General features: G+C 42.3%; 1 protein-coding gene across 1 annotated transcript; it reads left to right on the forward strand.

Moving 5' to 3' along the window:
* The first annotated feature begins 19,037 nt into the window (after positions 1-19,037).
* On the forward strand, positions 19,038-24,515 carry hmgb1b (high mobility group box 1b). The gene is made up of 5 exons (XM_023826192.2): positions 19,038-19,165; positions 22,046-22,207; positions 22,433-22,578; positions 22,689-22,863; positions 23,232-24,515. Exons 2-5 carry the CDS (start codon positions 22,061-22,063, stop codon positions 23,388-23,390), a joined length of 627 nt encoding a protein of 208 aa, XP_023681960.1. The 5' UTR covers positions 19,038-19,165; positions 22,046-22,060; the 3' UTR covers positions 23,391-24,515.
* Positions 24,516-25,263: the final 748 nt, after the last annotated feature.

The following is a 25,263-nucleotide window of genomic DNA, read 5'->3' on the forward strand; positions in this document are numbered from 1 at the left end:
GGTTTACTTTTGCAGTTAATGAAATTAAAAATGTATCCAGCTCAATTCCCACTCCAAATGAAAAATGCTCCAGTTAGCAAAAGACACACCAGGAACTTGCATCATTTTCTGATATAACAGTGTAACTAAGGCAATTAAAATTGAGATAGAAGTTCTAGCACCGCATACAAAAATAAGTGGGTTGAAATTTACTCAAAAAAGGCAAACAATCTTTAAAAATTAAATATAAAAATTCAATTGACATAGGGGTTGATTATCTCATTCACTTACATCAAAAAACCTTTTTTTCACTTAAGCATATTCTCCCATCGACTTAAATCTGAGGTTTATGCGCAAACAGGCTAGATATGCACTTTGGATGGAGGAGCAACAAAGTATGGGTGTGTCACATGTAAATGGCCGTTACGCTCATTCTGCCCTGACGTAAGTGCTTGTGGATTGTAACATTTCTTTCTAAATGTATAATAAATGTAAAAAGTTTCATTTTGTTGCATGTTCGGCTTTCTGAACACTGCAATATTCAATGTTGTGTTGACTTACTAGAGCCCTCTAGAGCGCCTATAGTGAAAAATGCAATTAGAAGCATTTACGTCAGTGGTAGAATGCACTGAAGAGTCATTTACATGCAACACATCCAGGGTGTGTTATATATAGTCAGGTGGTGGAAAGAATCTATGAAGGATCTCCTGAATCCAACCTTGGAGGAAGTACAGCTGGAAGACTCAGAGGGGGACTTGCCCATCTCTAGGGCTGAGGTCACTGAAGTAGTCAAAAAACTCTTCGATGGTAAAGGTCTGGGGGTGGATGAGATTCGCCCTTTCTTGAAAACTCTTGATGTTGTTGGGCTGTCTTGGCTAACATAACTCTTCAACATTGCATGGACTTTGGGGATAGTGCCTTTGGATTGGCAGACTGGGTCGGTGGTCCCATTCTTTAAGAAAGGGGACCAGACGATGTGTCCCAACATCAGGGGGATCACACTCCTCAGGCTCCCTGGTAAGGTCTGCTGGAGTACTGGAGAGGAGGGTTCGCCCTTTGTTCAAACATTGGATCCAGGAGGAACAATGCGGACTCTGCTATGGCCACGGAACACTGGCCAGCTCTTCACCTCACAAGGTTACTGGAGGGTTCACGGGAGTTTGCCAAACCAGTCTACATGTGTTTTGTGGACTTGGAAAACGCCTATGATTGTGTCCCTCGGGGGTCCTGTGCATGTGGTCCAGGAATATGCGGGCCATCAGATCACCTTACAAATGGAGCGAGAGTTTGGTTCTTATTGCCAGCAGACAGATTCATCCTTAATTTTGTTGGACTCTATCAGGGCTACCCTTTGTCACCGATTCTGTTCATAATTTTTATGGACGGAATTTCTAGGCATAACCAAGGGGAGGAGGGGGTCCGGATTGTAGGCCTCAGCATCACATCTTCGCCTTTTGCAGAAGATGTGGTCCTGTTGGCTTTGTCGACTGGTGACCCACAGCATGCACTGGGGTGGTTTGCAGCTGAGTGTGAGGCAGATGTATGGCACTAAATTAGTGCCAAAACTCGCGCTCATATGCGCTCGCGAGCAGAAAATCCGTGCTCTCTACACGCTCGCGTTTGCACAGCACTCGCTCACTCGGCGTTAAATTAGTGCCAAAAGTCGAACCACACGCGCATGTGCGCTCACAAGCTGAAAACCCATCCTCTCTACGCTCTTGTATTCGTATAACACATTAACACAAATTAATGTATGAAATGGAGCAATGGCATGTAATCTGCATACAATGTGTTAACTGTTAGAAAGTTATTCTGAAGATCCAAGGGGTGTGCATTGTTCCCTGTAGTCCACTGATCAAAGCACACTCCACTAAATGTGCCTATCTTGTCTAGTTTTAAAGTTACTAACCCATTCGTGTATTGTCCCATTGCACATTATACGGATACATTCGAACATTAAGAAATTAATTAAAATTCGTATGTAAAGTAATATAGGAAACAAAGGGGTGTGCAACAGTCGCCATGAGCCCAAAATGCTGAACCACCATGTCATTACAGCTGAAAGAACATATAATATTAGCTATTAACACGATTTTGCACAAATCATGAAATGGTTTGAAGCGCAAAAATAATCGGTGTGCATCGTTGTCTATGTACTGGACATCATAATTCTGTCATTAAAAACGGCCCACCTTACTTCCGTTAAAAGTTATTAAAGCCATAAAACTGAATATTGAATATGAGGCTAACTTAACCTATTATCCTATTAACCTGTTATCTCCATCTTCTACCAAAGCAAATAGCCAATTGTAGTCGATATTTTACAAAAACAATTAAAGGAGCGGAGCTATTAGCCACTATTCCCGCCTCCAAAGTGTCAAAATTCATCCTGTCGAGCGAGTGAGTGCTGTGCAGACACGAACGCGTAGATAGGGTCCGGCGAACACGAGCACGTAGAGAGGATGGGTTTTCAGCTCGCGAGCGCATGCGCGCGCGTGGTTCGACTTTTGGCACTAATTTAACGCCGAGCGTGCGAGCGAGCGAGTGCCATGCAAACGCGAGCCCGTAGAGAGCATGGATTTTCTGCTCGCGAGCTCATGTGCGCGAGTTTTGGCACTCATTTAACACCATACAGATGGGATGAGGATCAGCACCTCCAAGTCTGAGGATATGGTTCTCAACTGGAAAAAGATGGATTGGCCTCTCCTGCTGAAGGATGGGTAGCTGCCTCAAGCGAAGACTTTAAGTATCTCAAGGTCTTATTCACAAGTGAGGGAGGAAGGGAGCAGGAGATCAACAGATGGATCAGTGCAGCATTGGCAGAAATGCAGATGCTATACTGTTCTGTTGTGCTAAAGAGGGAGCTGAGCTGGAAGGCGAAGCTCTTGATTTACCAGTCGATCTACGTTCCTACCCTCACCTATGGTCATGAGCTCTGACTGAAATAATGAGATCATGGATACAAGCGGCAGATATGAGTTTCCTCCGCAGGGTGAATGGGACCAGCCTTAGCGATAGGGTGAGGAGCTCGGACATTCGGGAAGGGCTCAAAGCCGAGCAGCTGCTCCTCCACATCGAAAAGAGCCAGTTGAGGTGGTTGGGGAATCTATCTAGGATGCCTCCTGGACGGCTCCCTGGGGAGGTATTTCGGGCATGTCCAACAAGAATGAAGCCCTGTGGCAGACCCAGAACATGCTGGAGAGATTATATCTCTCAGCTGGCCTGGGAACGCTTTGGTATCCCCCCAGTAGGGTTGTGCAAAGCAGCCGGTATTTGTATCTGTATTTGTATTTGTTGAGGGGGGAAAAGTATTTGTATTTGTATTCGTATTCGAGTAAAATTCAAAATAGGCGTAAAAATCCAGTTTTTTTGCGTTGCACTTCTAATTTACGTTATAGTGTAAGTATTCTTTAATTATAATTATGGATATGCAGTAGACAGAGTAACTTAAACGTACCATATAACTCCTACAAGTGCATACAATTCGACACAACTACACAAGCATTGTTTTAACCTTTTTAACCAAACGTTAACGTTACTCTGTCAACAGCCTATTGTCTAAATTACCGAGCTAACAGAGCTACGTAAACAGAGCCAACATGAGAGCACCTGACTGCAGACGTCAATAATGCAGCGTAATGGAATAATCTCCCGATCAAACTCCGCTTCCCGAAAGTTATAAACTGCCTCCGGAACCCAGTTAAGGTACAAAAATCTATTCAACAAAAATAGTGATACAGTTAAGTCTTTTTTCGCTGAGCCGAGCCTTCTCTGTTACTGTGTGGAGCAGCCTGTGTCAGTCACCTCTTTTACTCCCCCCCGACTCCTGAACTCACTCACTCACTCACTCACTCATCCGGGCATGCACTGCGGTCTCAAGAGGAAACACAGCTTTTTAATATAAAGTTTTTCTTGTTCCCGAATACAAATTTTTTTTAAGTATTTGTTCGAAATAAGTATTCGTAAAAAACACATTATTTGTGCCTTTCCGAATACCGTATTCGGGTTCGGCTCCACCCCTACCCCCCAGTGGACCTGGAAGAGTTGGCTTGTGAGAGGGAGGTCTGGGTATCCATGCTTAGACTGCTGATCCTATGACCCAACCCCGGATAAGGTGCAGAAAATGGATGGATGGATGGAGACCAGTATTTTGGTGTTTCTGAACCCAGAATATGCACTTACGTTGATGGGAGAATGTGCTTAGGTGAAAAAAGCACACAGCTATGCATATTTTTGACTTATGTGCTTGGGAGAATCAGCCTCATAGTGTTACGGATTGCGTCCAGGGAAGCAGAACAAAACACCGTGAAGGGCGGAGCAAACACAGGGGGCAGGGAAGCAAAGGGCGGCGGGAAGCAGGGAGCAGGAGGGAACCCCGGCTGGCAGAAGGCGGGAGCTGCAGGGGCAGCAAGCAACCGTGAGGCCGAAGCAGGAGGGACCCTAGGCAACAGTGAGGCGCAGAGGAAGATGGAGGGACAGACGGAGGGGACGAGAAGGGAGGCAAAGGGGACACCGGAGGAGGCGAGAAGGGAGCAGAAGGGGACACCAGAGCAGGTGAGAAGGGAGCAAAAGCCGTGGCAGGCAAAGGTGCAGCCACAGCCGGTGAAGGCGCTGGCGACCGACGAGTTGGAGCAGGGGGCACCGCAGGCGACCGCTGAGCCAAAGCCTGGTGGACCGAAGGCAAGCCAGGGGGCAGGGTGGGTGGGACCCGACTCCTAAACAAGTGTCCTCTCCTCCTTCTGGACACGGAGAGTCGAGGTTCAGGCCAGGATCTGCCACGCTGGGGCAATGGTTGGGGCAGGCGGGCTCTGGGTGCAGGCGAAGCAGCAACAGGCAGGTGGGCTCCGGGCGCAGGCGAAGCAGCAACGGGCAGACTGGCATCGGGAGAAGACACCGCCAGGCCGAGCTCCTCCTGGCAAGCCGTAGGGGAGATAGCGGAGATTGAAACGGCCTCTATGGAAACGTCAGCGCGTCCTCCCGTCTTTTTCTCCACTTCTTCTTCCTGCATGCTGGCGCTGTGAGGTCCAGTGGCTCGCACGGCAAGGGAGGAAGAAAGCTGCAATCGATAGTTGCCTGCTTGAGCATATCCTCAGCTACCCAGCTTCTTAACCGGGTCAGATGCATCCGCACCTACACCGCAAGGTGCAGATCCTCGGAAGGGGAGATACGTTCAAGGATCTCCCTCAACCAGCAAGTGATGGCTCGCGCCGTGGGGTCCTCCTTTACCTCAGGCTGACCAAGCCAGTAATTTGCCTCGTCCAGGAGATCAAGGTATTCCGACTCGCTGAGGGGACGCATCTTCGTTGAGGTTCCGGTCATTCTGTTACGGATTGCATCCAGGGAAGCAGAACAAAATGCCGTGAAGTCGGGTAAAACAGGGGGTTAATTCAGAGAAATCACCAAACACAGGACAAAACACAAATAAACGTCAACCAACAACAACTAACGTCAATGACCGGAACTGGGGTAAGACAGACACCGAAGCACTAAATACAGAGAAACAATCAACAACAACTAGAAACAGCCAAGAACACTGGGATTCCACATGGGGTAACAAGGGGGCGTGGCACACAGGAGAGTCAGACGAGCAGGTCATGACACATAGCCTTTAACTGAAGTGCCATACAGGCTTATTTTATTTCAGACAATTTATTTTATTCTATTCTATTCTATTCAAAGTATGGGTTATGGTCTGGAACAGATGAAATTTTGAGACAAATCACACTAAAATTGAAACAGCACCACATAGTGATAGCAAAGAGAAGGGTAGCCTCCGACACTTGAACTTGTCAGCACGATAACTCAAACTGTATTTGATGGTCTTATGGTGTTGAATCTAATTGCCACTTCAGGAAAAAAAAAACATTATTTGGATGAATTCCCCTAAAAATTGAAGCAGAAGTACTAGGAGACAGATAGTACAGACAGTACAGAAACAGATAGAAAGGGCAGCTACAGAAGACACTTGATCTTGTGAACACAGTAAATCTAAAACTATTCCCCGTATCTTTTTCAAACTTCCCAGGATCATTGTACAGATCAGTGGTTTTCAAAGTATGGAATTACAATTGATTGGGAGGGATCACAATGATCTGATGATCTGAATATACAAAAAAATGCATTATTTCTTTTCACCGCAGTCTGATGAAATTTATTACAGTAGTAGCAGTCCAAAAGTCACTTGGTGCAATTTAGTGTGACCCTCCCCCGCTCCGTAAATCTTGTCAATAACAGTCCGTAACCCTTCGGTGAATTTCGTCATGCGGAATTCGGTGGAATTTATCAAGGAGGAATTTAATTGTGTCACTTAGCCTTAGTCAGTGGTAGTATGTGAAAGAACAGCCACAGCTGCAGGTGTGGTGAGCTTGATTACTCTGAGTCACATAAAGTTGGGTTGTTAAAGACATTTTGGAGAGGGGGTGCAGTGTGTAGGGTAGGCTTGGGCAGTATTATGGTAATATTTTTAGTATGCCATGGCATTCTTGTTCAGCAAATTTTATCATGGGGCTGTAATATTTCAAGATGCTGGAATATCGTTGCTTTACCATCAAACTACAGTGTGCCATGATATAATATATGGACAGTGTGACAGCATGAAAAATTACACACTGCCCAAGCCTAGTGTAAGGGGGGTACAGATAGAGGTGGGGGGTGTGGGAGGAGTAGGGCTTTAGATGAGGGAAGGGACTAACAGGGCCGTCTTGGGAGTACATTGTTGTCATTCTGACACCATTTAGTTAATGACCAGCATTTTAAACATTTAAATAAAATCGCCAGATTTATTCTTCACGAGGGGGTATCTTATGCAAATAAACTTCCTACACTGTTACATGTGACACTATCATACTGTGAAGGGCACAAGGTCACACATAACATGTAGCCTGTTGGTGCTGGCATTTCAGTGCCTCAGCTTTAATTCTCTGGATAACAAGAGAGAGTTTTGAGGTAGCTGGTTTTGCACAGTTTCCGAAGAACTAGATGATATAAAGCAATTTTCCATCATCAAACTAGTGGTTTGTTTAGTTCCACCAGGTGCAAACATTACATGTGGATAAGTTATTGAAAATCACCAGAGGTGAACAGGCAGTGGTAGCTGCATGTTACGGTCACCTCATCAGGGAAGACAACCCCTCCTCTGATAAGATCAGAGTGCTAGATGACTAGGTTGTTTCTCATTGGAGATACTTATTTTTTAACCACAATCACAACAGAGGCTTTGTTAGGGCTGTACAATACAACAGCATTAATTTCAGAGAAAGCAAATTCTGAGGAATTCACAGGTTTGCCATCCCTCTTTAGAAGTTCAATAGGAAAGTTTGGATTATTTCTGTCACAGTTCTAGAATAGTCAGCTTCCATTGAATAGAATAGTCATTGAAGTTGCCACTAAGATGATGAGTTAATGGGACCTGGAGGCTTACAAATATGATGGGAATACTCTTTTATTGTAATACTGCCCAAGTTTTGCTGAAACATTTTTACTGTCATAGAAAACAATACATAACTAGCTTTGCAATTGTAATGATTAAGAATATCTTCTATATGATTTTAAAAACCAGTCTAAAATTTACTACTGTTGTTTTTGCATGAGCTCTGCATTCACTCTCCAAGCCAATCATAATCATTTTCATCCCTGCTGTTTAAATCGCTCATAGATGGGTTTCCAAGAAATTTAACAAAATGAGTGAGGAGGAGAAAAGAGAACAAAAACGGGCCACCAAAAGCAGTCAAACGTTAGCAGTCATACCACCTGCAGTTCAGACCAGCTAATCTGAAGCTAAGCATGTTTGGGCCTGACCAGTGGATGGGAAACCGCCTAGGAAAGCTGGGCTGCTGCTAGAAGGGGTGTAACCAACTGGGGAGCCCATCCTGTGGTCTGTGTGGGTCCCAATGGGACACCATGCTGCCAATATGGTGCCGTCCTTTAGATGAGGCATAAAACTGAGGCCCTGGGCTTCTTTTGAAAGAGTAGGGCTGGTACCCCGATGTCCCAGCTAAAATTGCCCACTGTGGCCCTTTCAAAAGCTGCCCTCCTAATCATCCCTTATATCTAGTTGCTAAATTCTCTTCTGCCCCTTCTCCACCCTAGCTACTGTGTGGTGAATGTACTAGAGCAGAATAGCTGCCATCGCACCATCCAGATGTGTCCTCCACAGTGGTGGTTGGTTTTGCCCGTTGGTTTTGTAAAAGGCTTATGTTGTCTTGAACTGCAGTATATAAATGTAATGTTCATTCAAAAGACAATCACCCTCCACTGTATGGAAACATTTCAGATTCCATAGAGATGATATTGAGCAAAACAAGCACAACATCCCGTGATACCATCAACTTGTTTGACAGATTAAATGGGTAGATAACAACAAGTTGTATTTGGATATAGCTTTTTTATGGTAAATTTTTAGTTCCTTCTTGCGTTATACATATCATGATCATACATCCTGAATCAACACAAGACAGCCAAAGCACATACCTGGAGAAAACCTTGTCACACTGTCTTCCACCATGATGAGTTTGTGCTAAGATTATTTCTAAACTGATCAATAAAAGTATACATTTCACTTAATGCCATTTCAGAATTCACAGACTGCACAGGTGTGCAAGCACCTGAAGTGGAACAGCTGACGTGAATCCGTAAAATTGTACCGTGAAACCAATAACTGTTTCATCCCTATTTCAACACCTCCAGCCCTGGGGGCGGCCTGAACACCAAGTTGACTGGCGTGTGTAGCTCCCTCACAAATAACAGGGTGGCTAGCATGTACTGACTGCTCTCCTGCACCGCTGTTCAGTATATCCACATAAACAGGAGCAGGGGGTGGTCGGCGATGAGGATGGCGAGCTGAACAGTTAGTGTGTTATTAAACTGCTCCACCAGCCCATCACTTTGAGGGTGGAAGGGGGTCTCTCAATACCACGCTGCTTGCAGACCTCACCAAATATCTGCACTATAAAGTTTAACCCCTGGTCATTGTGTGGCTCCTCCAGGACACTGAAGCAACAGAAAAACTTCTACGAGCTTCTCAACTGTGGACACTCCACTTTGGTCAAGAACCACAAATGCCTCTATCCAAATCAGCAGCGGGAGCAAGCAGATTCTCCAGCAAAATGATGCACTCGCTTCATCAACCCCTCAATGGTGGTAGGCATGGCCAGAAAATTCCATAGACCCTGACCAATGGTGACAGCCGTCTTGGGTCAGGTGTCCAGAGCCACTTTGGGGTCTAATGAGCTGATCCACATGGACATGGTGAAGTGATTTCACACGTCATCCATCCAGGGCAGCAGGTCCTAGATCACAGTTTTCAGACACTAGAAGTCCACATAAGAACACCATGACCGATCCATTTTCCTAACCAGAACTGCCAGTGCAGCCCACGGACTGCCTTAAGTGGGGTTGGGCCAATATCTGAATTTGTATTAGAGATTATTGTTGCAAAAAATATCTAAATTAATGGAATTATCTAAACATGTATTCTCATTGGTGATAACATTTTATATAGCCTATTTTGCATTTCTGAGAGTTTTATCGTGTTTATAACTTGACAGAAATGCAAAAACTACTCAAGACATAATTAAAGCATTCTTTTAGCTTTTGTTTTCCCCAGTTGAAACAGGAGCAGGAAATATTGCCCAAATAAACAGCACACTGGCCGTGGTCATTATTGTATAACAAAAGTAAATAATGCCCAAAACAGAAAGAATTAAGAGTAATAATAATAAAACATAATCACAAAAAAACAGATGGGAAGCTATGTTTTAGTACATTCACATTGTTTTAATAAAATCCTCTTTTTGGTGGGCTGTGTTTACTACCGAACTGCAGGGAAAAAAGGATTTTTCCTGTGTTTGTCTTTTTAATCCTAGAATACAGTTTGACCCGGTGAAAATAAAATGAATTGTAATTAACACTGAATACTATTTTACACATACACACCTTTTTCAAATATATTGATTGAGTTGGGAAAAAAGATTGTATATATTGACAATGTTGATTATGTGTCCAATCCTAGTCCTAGAGCTTGATGACACCTGCTAGCCCAATCTGGATTTTCTGCACTGCTTTGCTGCCCGACACTTAGTGAGCACCAGCTGGTGAGGTCACAGATGGATAGACTGGGCATCTCCAGTGTTGACCTGGTGGACAAGCCTGTCTGCAGCCGTTGTCTTGGGTTGTAAAGATGCCCGCATAGTTGCCTAGCAGTGTCCTCAGTTCCTGCCACTGCTTCACTGCCACAATTCATTGACTGTTTGCATCATTGAGCTATTACCCTTGTGCTGCGTCGGTGCGGATGGTTTTATGTCAGGGGCCGCTGGAACAGTTGAGGCAAGGTGGAGCATGACTGTCAACCAGTTACCCACCTGTCCATGATGTTTCTACAGTCAAAAGCCGCTGCTTGTAGATGAAATTGACATTGGAGATCACGCACGAGTCAACAAGGTCAACTTAACTTAGTGTTTTATTACTTTTTAGTGTTTAACAAATACCTAACAACAAAAATCGCGAATTCATGTCTTCAACTGTGATTTCAGCAAATGAAGGAAAATATCTAACAACTAATCAGGATAATCACATGATGATCCATAGGTCTCTGTCTGTATGTGTGTCTCTCTGTTTGTGTGTGAGTGTCCGTGTGTTTATGTCTGTCTGATCTCCATCAAAAAAATGGAGAGAAGCACTAATGTACGTGGTTGGAGTGCAAGTGAAACCAGATGCTTAATTTCCATTTGGACAGAAGATTCAGTCCAAAAAAAAAACTAGATGACTCCTATCGTAACCAGGCATTTTTGTTTTCTTAGCTAGCCCGTGCTAAACAAATCTGGCTCTTGTGTGGTGACAGAGACTTATGTAATATCAATGTGCAAGGTCATTTGACCTCCTAGCAGCATTGACGTAGGCAATAACAAAATCTGAACAGAAGTAGTCAGCTGGACACATTGGGGAAGCGTGATAGACACAAGTGCAAATGGTGAGGTGTTTCAGCTGTCCGCTCATGATCCGACCTCCCAAGACACATTTTAAAACCAAGTGTAAGCAACGCCTGTGTGTCTGTGTTTGTTTGTGTGTGTGTGTGTGTGTGTGTGTAAACTACCTTTCACTCCTTTTGGCAAGATAATGGGCCATAGCAGCATGATCAGCATTCACTTGTGCTCTGTGATGAGCAACTTTTTCCTTGCTTAAAAGTAGCATCTATTAGGGGGAAAAGGCTGTATTACATTGTATTAATTTTGAAATAGCAGAAATATAATAAACTGTATTTGCAGATGTAAATGTTTAACCTTTGAGTAATATTACTCCTATCACTGAACTATTGGAGTTTTAAGTCTTTTAAACTGCTGCTCATGTTCACTATTCACCCATTTCCTTCTGCTACATTATGAAATTGTACATATATTACATTATATATTGCTTAAAATTGTAAGTGAATGGAATACAAATATACATTAAAGATAAACATTTCAAAAACACCAAAGTCATGCAACATAATCATTTTATCCTTGCGTTATGGAGCTTTAATAATAATGCTGTAGATAAATCACTTTTTCCAAAAATATGACACTGAACACTTGAAAATCGTTCCACATGGTAAGTTAGTGCATCTTTAATCAGCAACACAAACTACTGATATTTCACAAAATTGGCCTCTAACAGAAAGGCTTGTAATAGGAGTCAACTCATGTAACCAGTTGCATTATTTGACAACAATTTAAAAACAAAATTGACAGGCATTATCGTGTACACCGATGTAAGCACATGGCCTTGGTGTGAAATGTTTCAAACAATATTTGGCAACACTTAAAGCTGTAAGAATAATGCACTGTATTGCATCCATAAATTATCATAAACACGGCTATAAATATTTATACAAAGGCATATTGCATTATAGCCATGCTTATTATGCATTGTGAATACTCTATGAAGTTGTCATTTATAAAGGACATTGCTGCCTTAGAAAAGGTGCAACGAAGAGCTACGAGAATGATTCCTGGTCTTAGAGGAATGTCTTACGAGGAGAGGTTAGCGGAACTGAATCTGTTCAGCCTTGAGCAAAGGAGACTAAGGGGGGATATGATTCAGGTCTATAAGATTCTAACGGGTCTGGATGCTGTTCAGCCAAATGACTATTTCAATATTAGTCTAAATACTAGAACTCGTGGCCATAAGTGGAAATTAGCGGGAGAACATTTTAAAACAAATTTGAGGAAGCACTTCTTTACACAGCGTGTAGTCAGAGTATGGAATAGTCTTCCTGCTATTGTAGTGGAAGCTAAAACCATGGGTTCCTTTAAATCAGAGCTGGATAAGATTTTAACAACTCTGAGCTATTAGCTAAGTTCTCCCCAAACGAGCTTGATGGGCCGAATGGCCTCCTCTCGTTTGTAAATTTCTTATGTTCTTATGTTCTTAATGCACTATAAATACCTTCATAATGCAGTACAAAGCAGCCTTAATTTTAATACCGACAATTATAATGCATGATGCAGATATTAATACTGCATTATAAATGACAGCTTCATATAGCATCCATGATGCATAATAAACATGGCTATGATGTGTTATGCCTTTTCATAAATATTTATAGCTGTGTTTATGATAATGCATTGTATTGCATACATAGAGTATCAAGGTATGTATGATACATCATAAAAGGGTGCTTCACAAAGTGTTATCCAATTTTTTAAGTAAATACTCATTTTCATAATTATGATGAATTGTCAGTGTTTTCGTGGGGTCATGCCATTTGACATTTAAACCTAACCATACCAGTACCTGAGCATACCCTAAAAATGTCAAATTATGTGATATTTTAAAGGAAGATACTAAATTTGACATGCCACAGTTGGGGTTACTAGGGGTTAATTTCTGTGACATTATGAAATATGAAAAAGAGAAGTACAGTGGTACCTCGGTTCTCGAACTTAATCCGTTCTGTACTGCGGATCGAATCCTAAAAAGTTCGAGTTCTGATCGAATTTTTCCCATAAGAAATAATGGAAAACCAATTAATTGGTTCCCGGCCCCCCAAAATTACACCTAAATATGTTTTTTTTTTTAGCATTTAAACACAATGAATAGGATAAAACAAGAAGAGCATTTTTTTCTTAATGGCTTCCAAAACGATAAAGATCTTATCCTAACATTACTCCTGTCCTGCCCCGATCGTCCGCTCCTTCCGTGTGCCACGCCCCCTCGTTAACCTTGTGTGGGATCCCCATGTGATCAGCTGTTTCTGGTTGTTGTCATTAGTCCTCTGTATTAAGTCCGCGTTTCGGTTTTTTTCCCCAGTCCGGTCAGTGGGTGCATTCGACTTGCTTACAGCGCTGGCTTAAAGCAACGCATTCTGATCCTGACGCAATGCATTACGGTTAGATGCCTTGCGACCTCACCCGGCTGCACAAACTGGAACCGCCTCCGTGACGACACACCTTTGCCCTTATTGGCTGAAGAGTTTAGTTACACGCATGACGTTTGTATCCCAGGCAGTTCCAATGCGTAATCTGCTATTTCTCCCGAATATCACGTTAAGCAGTGAGAACTGTTTTTCAGTTAATTTACCTGGTAAAATAAAGTTTAAATAAATGACATAAATGCTCCAATAGTACACGTAAGTTAGTAGTTTATTTATTGTTAGTTACTGTAATGTTGCGCTGCTTTATTTGGTTAATCGTCCAGTCTCAGAATCAGAATCAGAATCAGAAAAACTTTATTTATCCCGGAGGAAATTGCTCATGTTACTACAGACGGTCACACATAGACACAGGACAAGAACATAAAAGAAAAGAATATCTGTGAAGAAGGTTGTCTGTATGTTGTCCCCCACAAGAGGCTCTCACTTAAACTCAAAGCGACAGGTATTTTAGGAACTGTAGCGACCTGGATTGATAACTGGTTAACAGATAGGAAGCAGCGAGTAGTTATAAGAGGCACAATATCACAGTGGGCCTGCGTTCATAGTGGGGTACAGCAGGGTTCAATTTTAGGACCACTATTGTTCCTAATTTACATAAATGATATAGACACCAATATATACAGTAAACTGGTGAAATTTGCAGATGACACCAAGGTGGATGGTGTAGCAGATACTGAACTAGCGGCTCAGCAGCTACAGCGGGATCTTAATTTAATTAGTGACTGGGCCGACACCTGGCAGATGAAATTTAACATAGACAAATGTAAGGTACTCCATGTAGGGAGCAGAAATATAAAGTACAGGTATTTTATGGGACCTACTGAAATAAAGGTAGCTGATTATGAGAAAGACCTTGGTGTGTATGTTGATGCTTCCATGTCTCATTCTCGCCAGTGCGGGGAAGCAATAAAAAAGGCCAATAGGATGTTGGGGTATATCTCCAGGTGTGTGGAGTTTAAGTCAAGGGAGGTAATGCTAAGATTATACAATTCCTTGGTGAGACCTCACCTAGAATATTCTGTGCAGGTTTGGTCACCATATCTTAAAAAGGACGTTGCGGCCTTAGAAAAGGTGCAGCGTAGGGCCAAAAGAATGATTCCTGGTCTTAGAGGAATGTCATACGAGGAAAGGTTAGTTGAGCTAAATCTGTTCAGCCTCAAGCAAAGGAGACTGAGGGGGGACATGATCCAGGTCTATAAGATTCTAACAGGTTTGGATGCTGTTCAACCGAATAGTTACTTCAGCATTAGTTCAAATACAAGAACTCGTGGCCATAGGTGGGAATTAGCGGGAGAACATTTCAAACTGGATTTAAGGAAGCACTTCTTTACACAGCGTGTAGTCAGAGTATGGAATAGTCTTCCTGATAATGTAGTGCAAGCTGAATCCTTGGGTTCCAGAGCTACTGTAGATAAGATTTTAACAACTCTGAGCTATTAGTTAAGTTCTCCCCAAGCGAGCTCGATGGGCTGAATGGCCTCCTCTCGTTTGTATAGTTCTTATGTTCTTAAGGCATTCAAGTAAGAATTGCATTGTAGTATGACTCATTTCCTGGCGCGTACAATTTATATTATGTCAGCGTTCACCGTTCGACTTCTGATATTCAGATCGAGTTCTAGGTCAAACTGGCTTGTTCGACTTTCAAGAAATTCGAGTTCTAGTGAGTTTGAGAACCGAGGTACCACTGTACTTGAATGGTGGTTACACCACCCTGACACTTACAAATAGTTCTGATATAAGATCATGCCAAACTAACTGATAGGGTGTTTTATTGAGAATTTCACCTTTTTAATGCAAGTTTAATTAGAGGTCATCGTTGACTTACAACTACTGTATGATCTGACTGACCCTACCTGGGGGTAGGGAAGGCCACAGGGATGAGTGTTATGGCTGGCCTGTACACTGGTAGTGTAAGTCCTGTGCAGAGTGGAGGGAGAACCTCCATGTTTTTCCCAGTTGATCCTGGGGTTTTCGAGGCGTGGGTTCTTGCTCCTGCTCTGTTCAATGCTTGCATGGACAGGGTGTTGGGCAGGGTCATGGGGTCCAACGGCTGTGGGGCATCTGTTGGTGAAGATGACTTTGCTGATGATGATGTGATCTTCACGGAGTCAATGGAGGCTCTGATCAGGGTTCTTTAGAGACTGAGTGAGAAGTCTGAGTGTCTGGGATTGCGAGTGTCCTGGATAAAAACCAAGATCCAGGCCTTTAATGACTTCTTAGGCACAGCCATCAGTAGCGTGTGTCTGCAAGGAGAATGTCGACCTCATGGAGAGATTCACTTACATTGGCAGCGATATTCATGTCTCTGGTGACTCTGAAGTCAGTAGACGGATTGGGAGAGCATAGGAGGTCATGAGGTCGCTGGAAAGGGGTTTGTGATGCTCCTGATATCTTTGCAAGAGAATGAAGGTCCAAGTCCTTAGAGTCCTGGTGCTCCCTGTCTTGTATGGCTGTGAGACATGGACACTATCCAGTGAGCTGAGACTAAAGCTGGACTGCTTCAGTACTGTGTCTCTTCAAAGAATCCTTGGGTACTGCTAGTTTGACTTTGTGTTGAACAAGTGGTTTGCTAGAGGAGTCATGAATGAGGAATATTACCTACATTGTGAGGGAGCGTCAGCTACGGCACTATGGCCATGTGGCACGTTTCCCTGAGGGTGATCTGGCTAACAGGATCAGCATTGCTGAGGACCCGATTGACTGGACCAGGCCAAGGGGACACCCATGTAACACCTGGCTGAGGCAGATGGATGGCCATTTCCAGAGGGTAGGACTGGACCATGTGTCTGCTTGGGGGATCGCCTGAGGTGTTTCATCATGTGGTGGGTGCAGCAAGGCACTGCATCAAAGCATGCTACCCAACCTGACCGGACCTGCTGGGGCTAAAGCTCACTCTGGGCAACACTCGAGGTGCCAGACACAGCGCAGTCATGGCCACATATTTGCTGTTTCAGAATGGTTGTAAAGTCGAACAGCCGCAAGTCGCATAGGTCATAAGTCGACGACGACCTGTATTTGGTACAAAGTTTTCACAATTACACACCATTTTTGCCATCATACTCCAAATATTTTGTCAGAATCAATTAACAGAAACTTTGGACTTTTAGACTAGGTCTTAGACTTGAAGAAATTTTAGACTTTAAAAAGAATGCATGTAATTCATACATTTATTTTCAAATTCTGATGCCTTCCAATTTAACCAAACCATATGGATACACACACAAAAATAGCATTACACCCTTGACCCATATGTACAGCTCAATATTGCAAAAACACATATTTAAATTTAGAAATAATCCTACTAAAATCTGTTTTTATGTGACATTTTAAAATGAAGTAATTATTTTTATGAATACATGTACATACACTCTTGGTCAGGAGTGGGCAATCTTTTCCTCAAAGGGCCAGTGTGTATACAGGTTTTTCAGATAACCTTTAGGTCAGCTGTTCAATCCCAGGTGTCAGGACTCCCGTAACTAGTAATGTAATTATGGAGTAGCAGCAAAAGCCCTCGTAAATAACGGCCATTTCTGGATGAGTCCCCTCATTCTTTTATGATTACACGATTTGACGTCTTTAGGAGCATTCAGTCTTACCTTTATAAAAGAAAAAATAAATATATATATATATATATATACACACACACACACACACATATACATACACACACACACACACACACACTCACCTAAAGGATTATTAGGAACACCATACTAATACGGTGTTTGACCCCCTTTCGCCTTCAGAACTGCCTTAATTCTACGTGGCATTGATTCAACAAGGTGCTGAAAGCATTGTTTAGAAATGTTGGCCCATATTGATAGGACAGCATCTTGCAGTTGATGGAGATTTGTGGGATGCACATCCAGGGCACGAAGCTCCCGTTCCACCACATCCCAAAGATGCTCTATTGGGTTGAGATCTGGTGACTGTGGGGGCCATTGTAGTACAGTGAACTCATTGTCATGTTCAAGAAACCAATTTGAAATGATACGAGCTTTGTGACATGGTGCATTATCCTGCTGGAAGTAGCCATCAGAGGATGGGTACATGGTGGTCATAAAGGGATGGACATGGTCAGAAACAATGCTCAGGTAGGCCGTGGCATTTAAACGATGCCCAATTGGCACTAAGGGGCCTAAAGTGTGCCAAGAAAACATCCCCCACACCATTACACCACCACCACCAGCCTGCACAGTGGTAACAAGGCATGATGGATCCATGTTCTCATTCTGTTTACGCCAAATTCTGACTCTACCATTTGAATGTCTCAACAGAAATCGAGACTCATCAGACCAGGCAACATTTTTCCAGACTTCAACTATCCAATTTCGATGAGCTCGTGCAAATTGTAGCCTCTTTTTCCTATTTGTAGTGGAGATGAGTGGTACCCGGTGGGGTCTTCTGCTGTTGTAGCCCATCCGCCTCAAGGTTGTGCGTGTTGTGGCTTCGCTGCATACCTCGGTTGTAGCGAGTGGCTATTTCAGTCAAAGTTGCTCTTCTATCAGCTTGAATCAGTCGGCCCATTCTCCTCTGACCTCTAGCATCAACAAGGCATTTTCGCCCACAGGACTGCCGCATACTGGATGTTTTTCCCTTTGCACACCATTCTTTGTAAACCCTAGAAATGGTTGTGCGTGAAAATCCCAGTAACTGAGCAGATTGTGAAATACTCAGACCGCCCGTCTGGCACCAACAACCATGCCACGCTCAAAATTGCTTAAATCACCTTTCTTTCCCATTCTGACATTCAGTTTGGAGTTCAGGAGATTGTCTTGACCAGGACCACATCCCTAAATGCATTGAAGCAACTGCCATGTGATTCGTTGATTAGATAATTGCATTAATGAGAAATTGAACAGGTGTTCCTAATAATCCTTTAGGTGAGTATATAAAAACGTACAAAAATAATCGGATCAGAAATACAACCGTATAACACATAAAATCAACTGGCATAAACAGTAACTATTTACACGTAAGTGGGTTGGAAACAACTGCGATAAGCCGTCAGTGCTCTGTAAACTGATGAATAACCAATAACCTTAATTATTCTTTAATAATGAAGCGTTTCCCTGAATAGCGGAATCAACAAGGATTAAATATGGGAGCCACCCTTGGAGACCTCAAAAGGAATCTAACGAGACATTGGAGAAGTATGCAATACAATATCAGTACTGCTGTTTGCCAAATGATTAATTATGCAACGCTTATTCAACGATAAATATGGAAAAGACAGTCAAAAGATAAACGCGCACATAAAACTGTTACCAGTCAAAATTGTCACCAGTAAAAAAGAAAAACAATGTCGTCAAATTTGTTAGTAACAGAGAAAATGCAGTGCTGAACATGACAAGCAGATGTTTGAGAGACAACTAACTGTTGAAACTAAAACAAAACTCGGCGGGCTCCCTCTCCCAACTCCCAGCGCTCTCACCATACAGCGGTCTGCACTGTGAGAAACGCGGCTACATGCTTCAACCATCCAGCATGAAGCATGAGGCCCATGTCAGATGTTTCTTTGTTCTGTTTCATATAAACGCGCCACTGAAAACTTTGATGACGTTTCTCAAGTAATAGCCAATTGAAGCGCATCTCTTATTAGGACAATGAAATGTCAGCAACGAATCAGAATAATCATGGACTTGGCGGCAGCCAATGGGAGCGGAGACTGGCTGAGACTGCGAGAGTAATGTTAGAGGCTGGAGACTGAGGGTACTGCGTATTGCTATTGCTCACATACAGCCATTGCACTGCATTAAGATAGAGCGGCAACCTTGGGTAAGTGTCTAGCTAGCATATAAGCGAACCTGTAGCAAGCGACTCGTTAAAATAATGCCAAAAAAGAAGATACTTAACAAGGGTAAAAATTATTAGCAATATTTCGGTACCGATTTCCCCCTTTCGTCTCTTTGTGTACTCAGTTAAAACAAGATACATTAGCCACTTAGCTGTAATGTGTAGTCATCGTTATTTCGCTGGCTGGGTGACGTTCGCAAAGCTGGGGCGCACATTGATGTTTCGTATTTTCGCTCGTACTTAACGAGAGGCATCTGTAGTGATATTCCTAATATAGACTTTTCTGTTAAACTGTTGTGTCCTTTTTTTACGTATGCATAATGTAATAAAACGCATAGCCACTAGTGTGTAATATGCATTTCCTAATAAGGCGATATTTTAATTACATTCTGATACTAGGTTTTCTAAGTTGTGAAATAATGTCTATCCCAAACCAGCGAGGTCTGCCCGTTAGCGGTGTGGCTATCGCTAACCGACTTAAGACTGAAGAGCCCGAAATCTCGTGCTGGGGACCGAGACCAAGAAGAAACGGCGCCTTTAATGGGTCGAAACGCAAATATGAAATTTCTTGCTTAGAATTGTTTAGATTTGTGATTAATATTTTTATTTAAAAATATAATTACTTCTCGGGTTGTAATTTTAACTGAAGACATGTCTCTCACTTAAGCCTCTGTAATATGGCTGACTACATTATCGCAGAGATAGGAACTGAGGCAGAGCCAGTGCGCAGGCAGTGGGAGACGCGCTTGGAGCGCTGTTAAGCCTGAACTTTTTAAAACCGCTTTTTGCCCCGAACCGGCCGGAAAACTTGTCAATTTCGCGGCGGTAAAAGGAAGAAGCAGCGATTCTGTGTCCAGACGCGCGGTCCGCACGGCTCAGTGTTCGCGATTTGCCTGTGTAATCTTGGTATAAAAAGAGGTGGGTCACCCCCCCCCCCCCCCCATTCCGCCTTCCCTTGCTTGGTAATGGCTGAGCAGCGACACAAAGGAAAGGAGCCATATTCCCTGCGCTGGCTAAAGCGCGCTAGCATGTAGCCGAGGGTGACAAGCGGCCATTCCGCGCTTACGGAAGGCGAGCTAGCAGGCTTGCTAACTGCATAGAAACCGTACGGTGCCGATCACATCACCATGTACACCCGGAGCGGCGCGTCGGCATCCTTGGAGGGGAGTAAACGGCAAAGGATGTGCCGCTTGTAAAAATATGTGACCGGTATTAAATGGAGGAGACATTTGAAGGGGACTTTCTCTCATAAGGAAGCCATTTTCACAAAATGGAAGAAGAAATACGCTGCTGACCTCCTTTTCTCCCAGCAAGCTAAAATAACGCCATGCTGACTGGATAGTGATGTACTAGCTAGCTTTAGGAATTGTCCGCCAAATGCCCTAATAGGTGCTACTTTGGTGGAAATATAATCTTTTAAATAATTAGAACACAATACAAGTATAATTTGTACACGTTTTACATATCAGTGGTAACCTATTACATATTTAAACTGAATTTATTAATGCTATTTTTAATTACGGGTTATAGACAGGGAGTTTTATTAGTTTACTTCGCTCACATATACAATTTAAACGTCTTTTGGATGCAAAATTTGCGGGTTGATTTGCTTTACCTAAGTAGCTAGATTGAAGACATCCTTCACAATACTGTCATCTTTGGCACTTTTGAGTAAGTTAGCGGCCCTCGTAAATTTCGAGTTGGAACGTATAAAATCCCCTTGATTCTCTAGGGGAAGCGTTTTCACTGCGTTATTTCACCGATCGGTCTCGCCTGAACTTTTACCAGGTTGATAATCGGGCGTGTGGTAAAATAAATAGGGGGCTGGTTTTAGTCGAGGCTTAAGCGTAGGAAAACAGGAGATCACCCTGGGGTACGAGAGTCGAGTGTATGACCCAGTGTCGAGTTGATCGTTGAATTTGACGTTTTCTATAATAAAATACACTATAACCGCATTTTTTCATACTTGGCTATACCAGTACTATAGCATACCAGTTTTAAAGTGTTGCTAATGTAATGTCACTATTGCAGAAGCCAATTTGTCCCCGTGAACAAGAAGTCATTGCGATACGTTTAAATTAAAATGTGATTTGTACATAAATCCTGACTTGTGACATACTACTGACTTAAGTTACTTGGAAGTATGTGTCATGTAATTTCTGTTGCTGGTGTCTAGTGGCACTTGTTCATGACTCTAATATTATGCATAGATGACTATGTGCCATAACAATAGAACCACACTGAAATTAATATGCGAGGCATACCATGAGGAGTGAGGTTATTTTGTGTAATTTAACAAATTTGTGCAAGTCAGAAAACTGAGCAGGACAATGGTAATTAGTTCTCAAATTTCTAGCAGCATGTGCTGAAGTTTAAGAAGTAATGTGTTTTGGAGGTGATGAGGTGCCATAAAGAAGAGGATGGAACATGGGAAATGACTTGAGTCCAGACAGTAGTTTTTAGCATGTTTGACTTCTGCAGAGACAAGGTGGAATTGTAGTGAGCCCCGAGGGGCACGCGGGGAAAGCAAAGTGGTCTGGCTCCAGGGGAGGGAATATGAGGTTCCAGGGATATTCTGATATTCTGATTCTGAAGCACTTCCTGATTGATTGGACAGCATTAGGGTTTCAAACATCACACCATAGAAGTTGCATCTCCTGTTTTGGGGGATATACAAGTGGAGGGGCAATAAGATTTAATAGACAGGTAGTCAGGTATATTTGATAAATACCGGACATACTTAAACTTGTAGCTCTACATAGAATTATTTTAATTAATAGAAGTAGGTTAATGGTATGATGTTAAGGGAAAACAGTTTTGTTGGCCTTAATGCTTATGCTGTAGTTTTTTTATTTAAAACAGACACACGTAACTAAGATGGGTAAAGATCCGAATAAACCAAAAGGAAAGATGTCCTCCTATGCATACTTTGTGCAGACTTGTCGGGAGGAGCACAAGAAGAAGCACCCAGATGCCAGCGTCAACTTCTCTGAGTTCTCCAAGAAATGCTCTGAGCGATGGAAGGTATGGGTCTTGTGTGATACGAGGTAAAACTGTCATTAGACAGGAGCTTCCTGAGCTCATTTTCATATTTACCACAGTATACCATATGGTAACTGAAGTTGTACCTTCTGGTCACAATATTTATCACGAAGTTATGGATGCATGATTGATTCCCATTTGAACTTTGATCAGTGTGTTTAGGGTACTGTTATTCAGTGACTGAAGTAACTTAATTTTTTGTTTTAGACAATGTCTGCTAAGGAAAAGGGTAAATTTGAAGACTTGGCTAAACAAGACAAGATCCGTTACGACAGAGAAATGAAGAACTATATCCCTCCAAAGGGTGAGAAGAAGAAGAGAGCAAAAGATCCCAATGCACCCAAGAGACCCCCGTATGTGCATCTTGCTTTATGGTTAAGAATTTGTTAAAAGTGCTTCTATATCCTTGTAACATGCACTCACACAGGAAAACAGTCAAATGAAGGAATGTCTGTTCTTTCAGATCTGCGTTCTTCATATTTTGTGCCGACCATCGCCCAAAAATTAAAAGCGAGAGTCCTGGTCTGTCCATTGGGGATGTAGCGAAGAAACTGGGAGAGATGTGGAACAGCACCTGTGCCGAGGACAAACAGCCATATGAGAAGAAGGCAGCCAAACTGAAGGAGAAGTATGACAAGGTAAGTTTGTGATGGCAATACATCACAGCAGTGCACTTCCAAATACCACTGATCCATGTCCCACTACAAGCAGTCTTCTAATGGTAAAAAATAAGTTTTCTGTAGCGTGTCTAACAACTTTGTGGTTTTCATTGGAAGTGACATCTAGGAAACTTGTAACCTATGATGGAGTGTGCCTGATTAATTCAGTTTTACATTAAACATCATTAGAGATTAATAGGATTATATTGGACTGCTTGTGCCCAGTCATTTTTTAACTCCCATTGTAGCTAACTAGGAAGGCAACACACTCTTCCCCATATGTGGTGCTGCTGGGGGTTGGTTATTGCATGTGCAATGCAGAGTCTACATTTCATTATTGTTGCCAGGATATGGCGGCCTACCGTGCTAAGGGCAAACCCGATTCTGGAAAGAAAGCCCCAGGTATGGCAATGAAAGCCAAGAAAAGGGATGATGATGATGACGATGACGATGAGGAAGATGAAGAGGAAGATGAGGACGACGATGAGGATGAAGATGATGAATAAATTTGTTACTCAGAGCCTAGGTTCTTGTTTAGTATCATTTATCCCCTATGTACACTTTTGTCTCCAAATACAAAAATAAACAAGGAAATGTTAGGCTGTGTATATGAAATGTTTTTAAGCTGTACAGTTTTTGTTCCTCTTCTCTTTTTTTTGTAAAGTTAACACTAAAAAAGTGTCTTAGCCCTACATTTTTTAGTGGTAGTTCCCAAGCTACTTCCCTTGCCTTGCCCAGTTTAAGGGGTTGTCAAACAACATGCAGGTAGTGGGTTTCCTGTTCCTGATGCATAGCACAAGATCTTGTTTTATGTGGGGTAGCTGTTTGTTTGCAAAAAATGTTTTTTTTTTTTAGTTTTTTCCCTTTGTTGTAATATTCAGTCCTTGCTGTACTTTGAATACCACTCTGTAATTGCGACAATAAAAAATGCAGCTGTTTTTGTTGACATTCTGAATGCTTCTAAAGTAAAACTTTTTTTAAGAAACAACAAATTGTACAAATGATTTCTGTGGGGTACTGTGGGCCAGAAGAGAAGATACATCACTCTATACCAATATATATTTTAGTCCTTTAAGCCAAAAATGCATATTGGCCTTGTGTGAATAAAATTTATTTAATGGCTGTTAGGTTGATGTGTTTTGTCTATGGGGAAATATGCAGAGATGTATACTGACGTAGGTCTGTGATTCAGTAAATTCCAAGTGTGATTAATGAAACTGGAGGTGCAAGGTGGGTGTAACCTTGCACTGGGAGCAGTCACCCCTCACTTGACATTCTGCCAGAATTGTATAAAAAAAAACTGAATATTATTCGGATAATGTAATGCTGCAGTTCATTTTTCAGAATTTGTTTAGTCCTGAATGCTAAGTGATATGTACTTCGTCATTATGTACGTGTAACTAATTAAGTGATGTCTGCGCTACTATGTGTGGTTTTGACAGTGTGGACCGGGCCGCAACCTTTCTGGACGCGCTTCTGGTGATGCTGTACGGTATAGCTTGTTATCTTCTGGCTAAATAGTGCAATGGCTGAAAAGCACTTTTGCTTGAGCCAGTGATTAAGCCATTTTGACTTGTACCCACCACAAGCTAACAATATATCCTATATGTAAAAATAAAATTGTTATATTAGCTTGTAGTGCACCGTTTTTATTCATTTCTGCGTGTTACTGTGCAAATGCACTTGATTGGTCACTACCATCACTAGATTTTGGGTTTTGCATTCTGCAATAAGTCAGACGCAGTTTCACGTTTTAGACGATTCCTGATTCGAAATTCGCATCCGTGAATAGTCAGGGCTTATGGTGCCATGAAAATCGCGTAGTGCTATACACGGAAATAAAAGTTAAATATTGCGCCAGTTTAACAGTTAGCAGTGTACAGTCATAGGTATGCATTGTCACGTTATACCACGGAAATACTTCTGAGGTAAGTAGACATTTCTAACGCAGGTTATATTCCTGTAACAGAAAACATACATTCATATATAATGTCATATAAATGACATTCTTAATAATGACCAGAAATTACTTGAATAAAAGGCTAATAATGGATTATACAGGCATAACCTACTTACAAATTCGAACCGAAAACAGGGTGTATTCTAGCTCTCGTTCAAACGGAAGTATGGCATAGCAAAAAAATGTTACTGGAATATTCCCAGAATTTAATTTGTTTATGTAAAATACTGTAGATCATTAGTATGGATCATTGTAGAACCATTTGTATTATTGTATTTTATTAAAAACGACAACAGATAAAGAGATGAATCATGTGAAGCCGAATCACAACGTCACGTTGTTGCGTCTGCAAATCAACCACAACCATTCAGTAAATAAAGCAGAAGTCGCCACCAAGCGGTGAATAAAGGTCATAGCAA

This window comes from Paramormyrops kingsleyae, chromosome 17, assembly GCF_048594095.1.
Source record: "Paramormyrops kingsleyae isolate MSU_618 chromosome 17, PKINGS_0.4, whole genome shotgun sequence".
Lineage (NCBI taxonomy): Eukaryota > Metazoa > Chordata > Actinopteri > Osteoglossiformes > Mormyridae > Paramormyrops > Paramormyrops kingsleyae.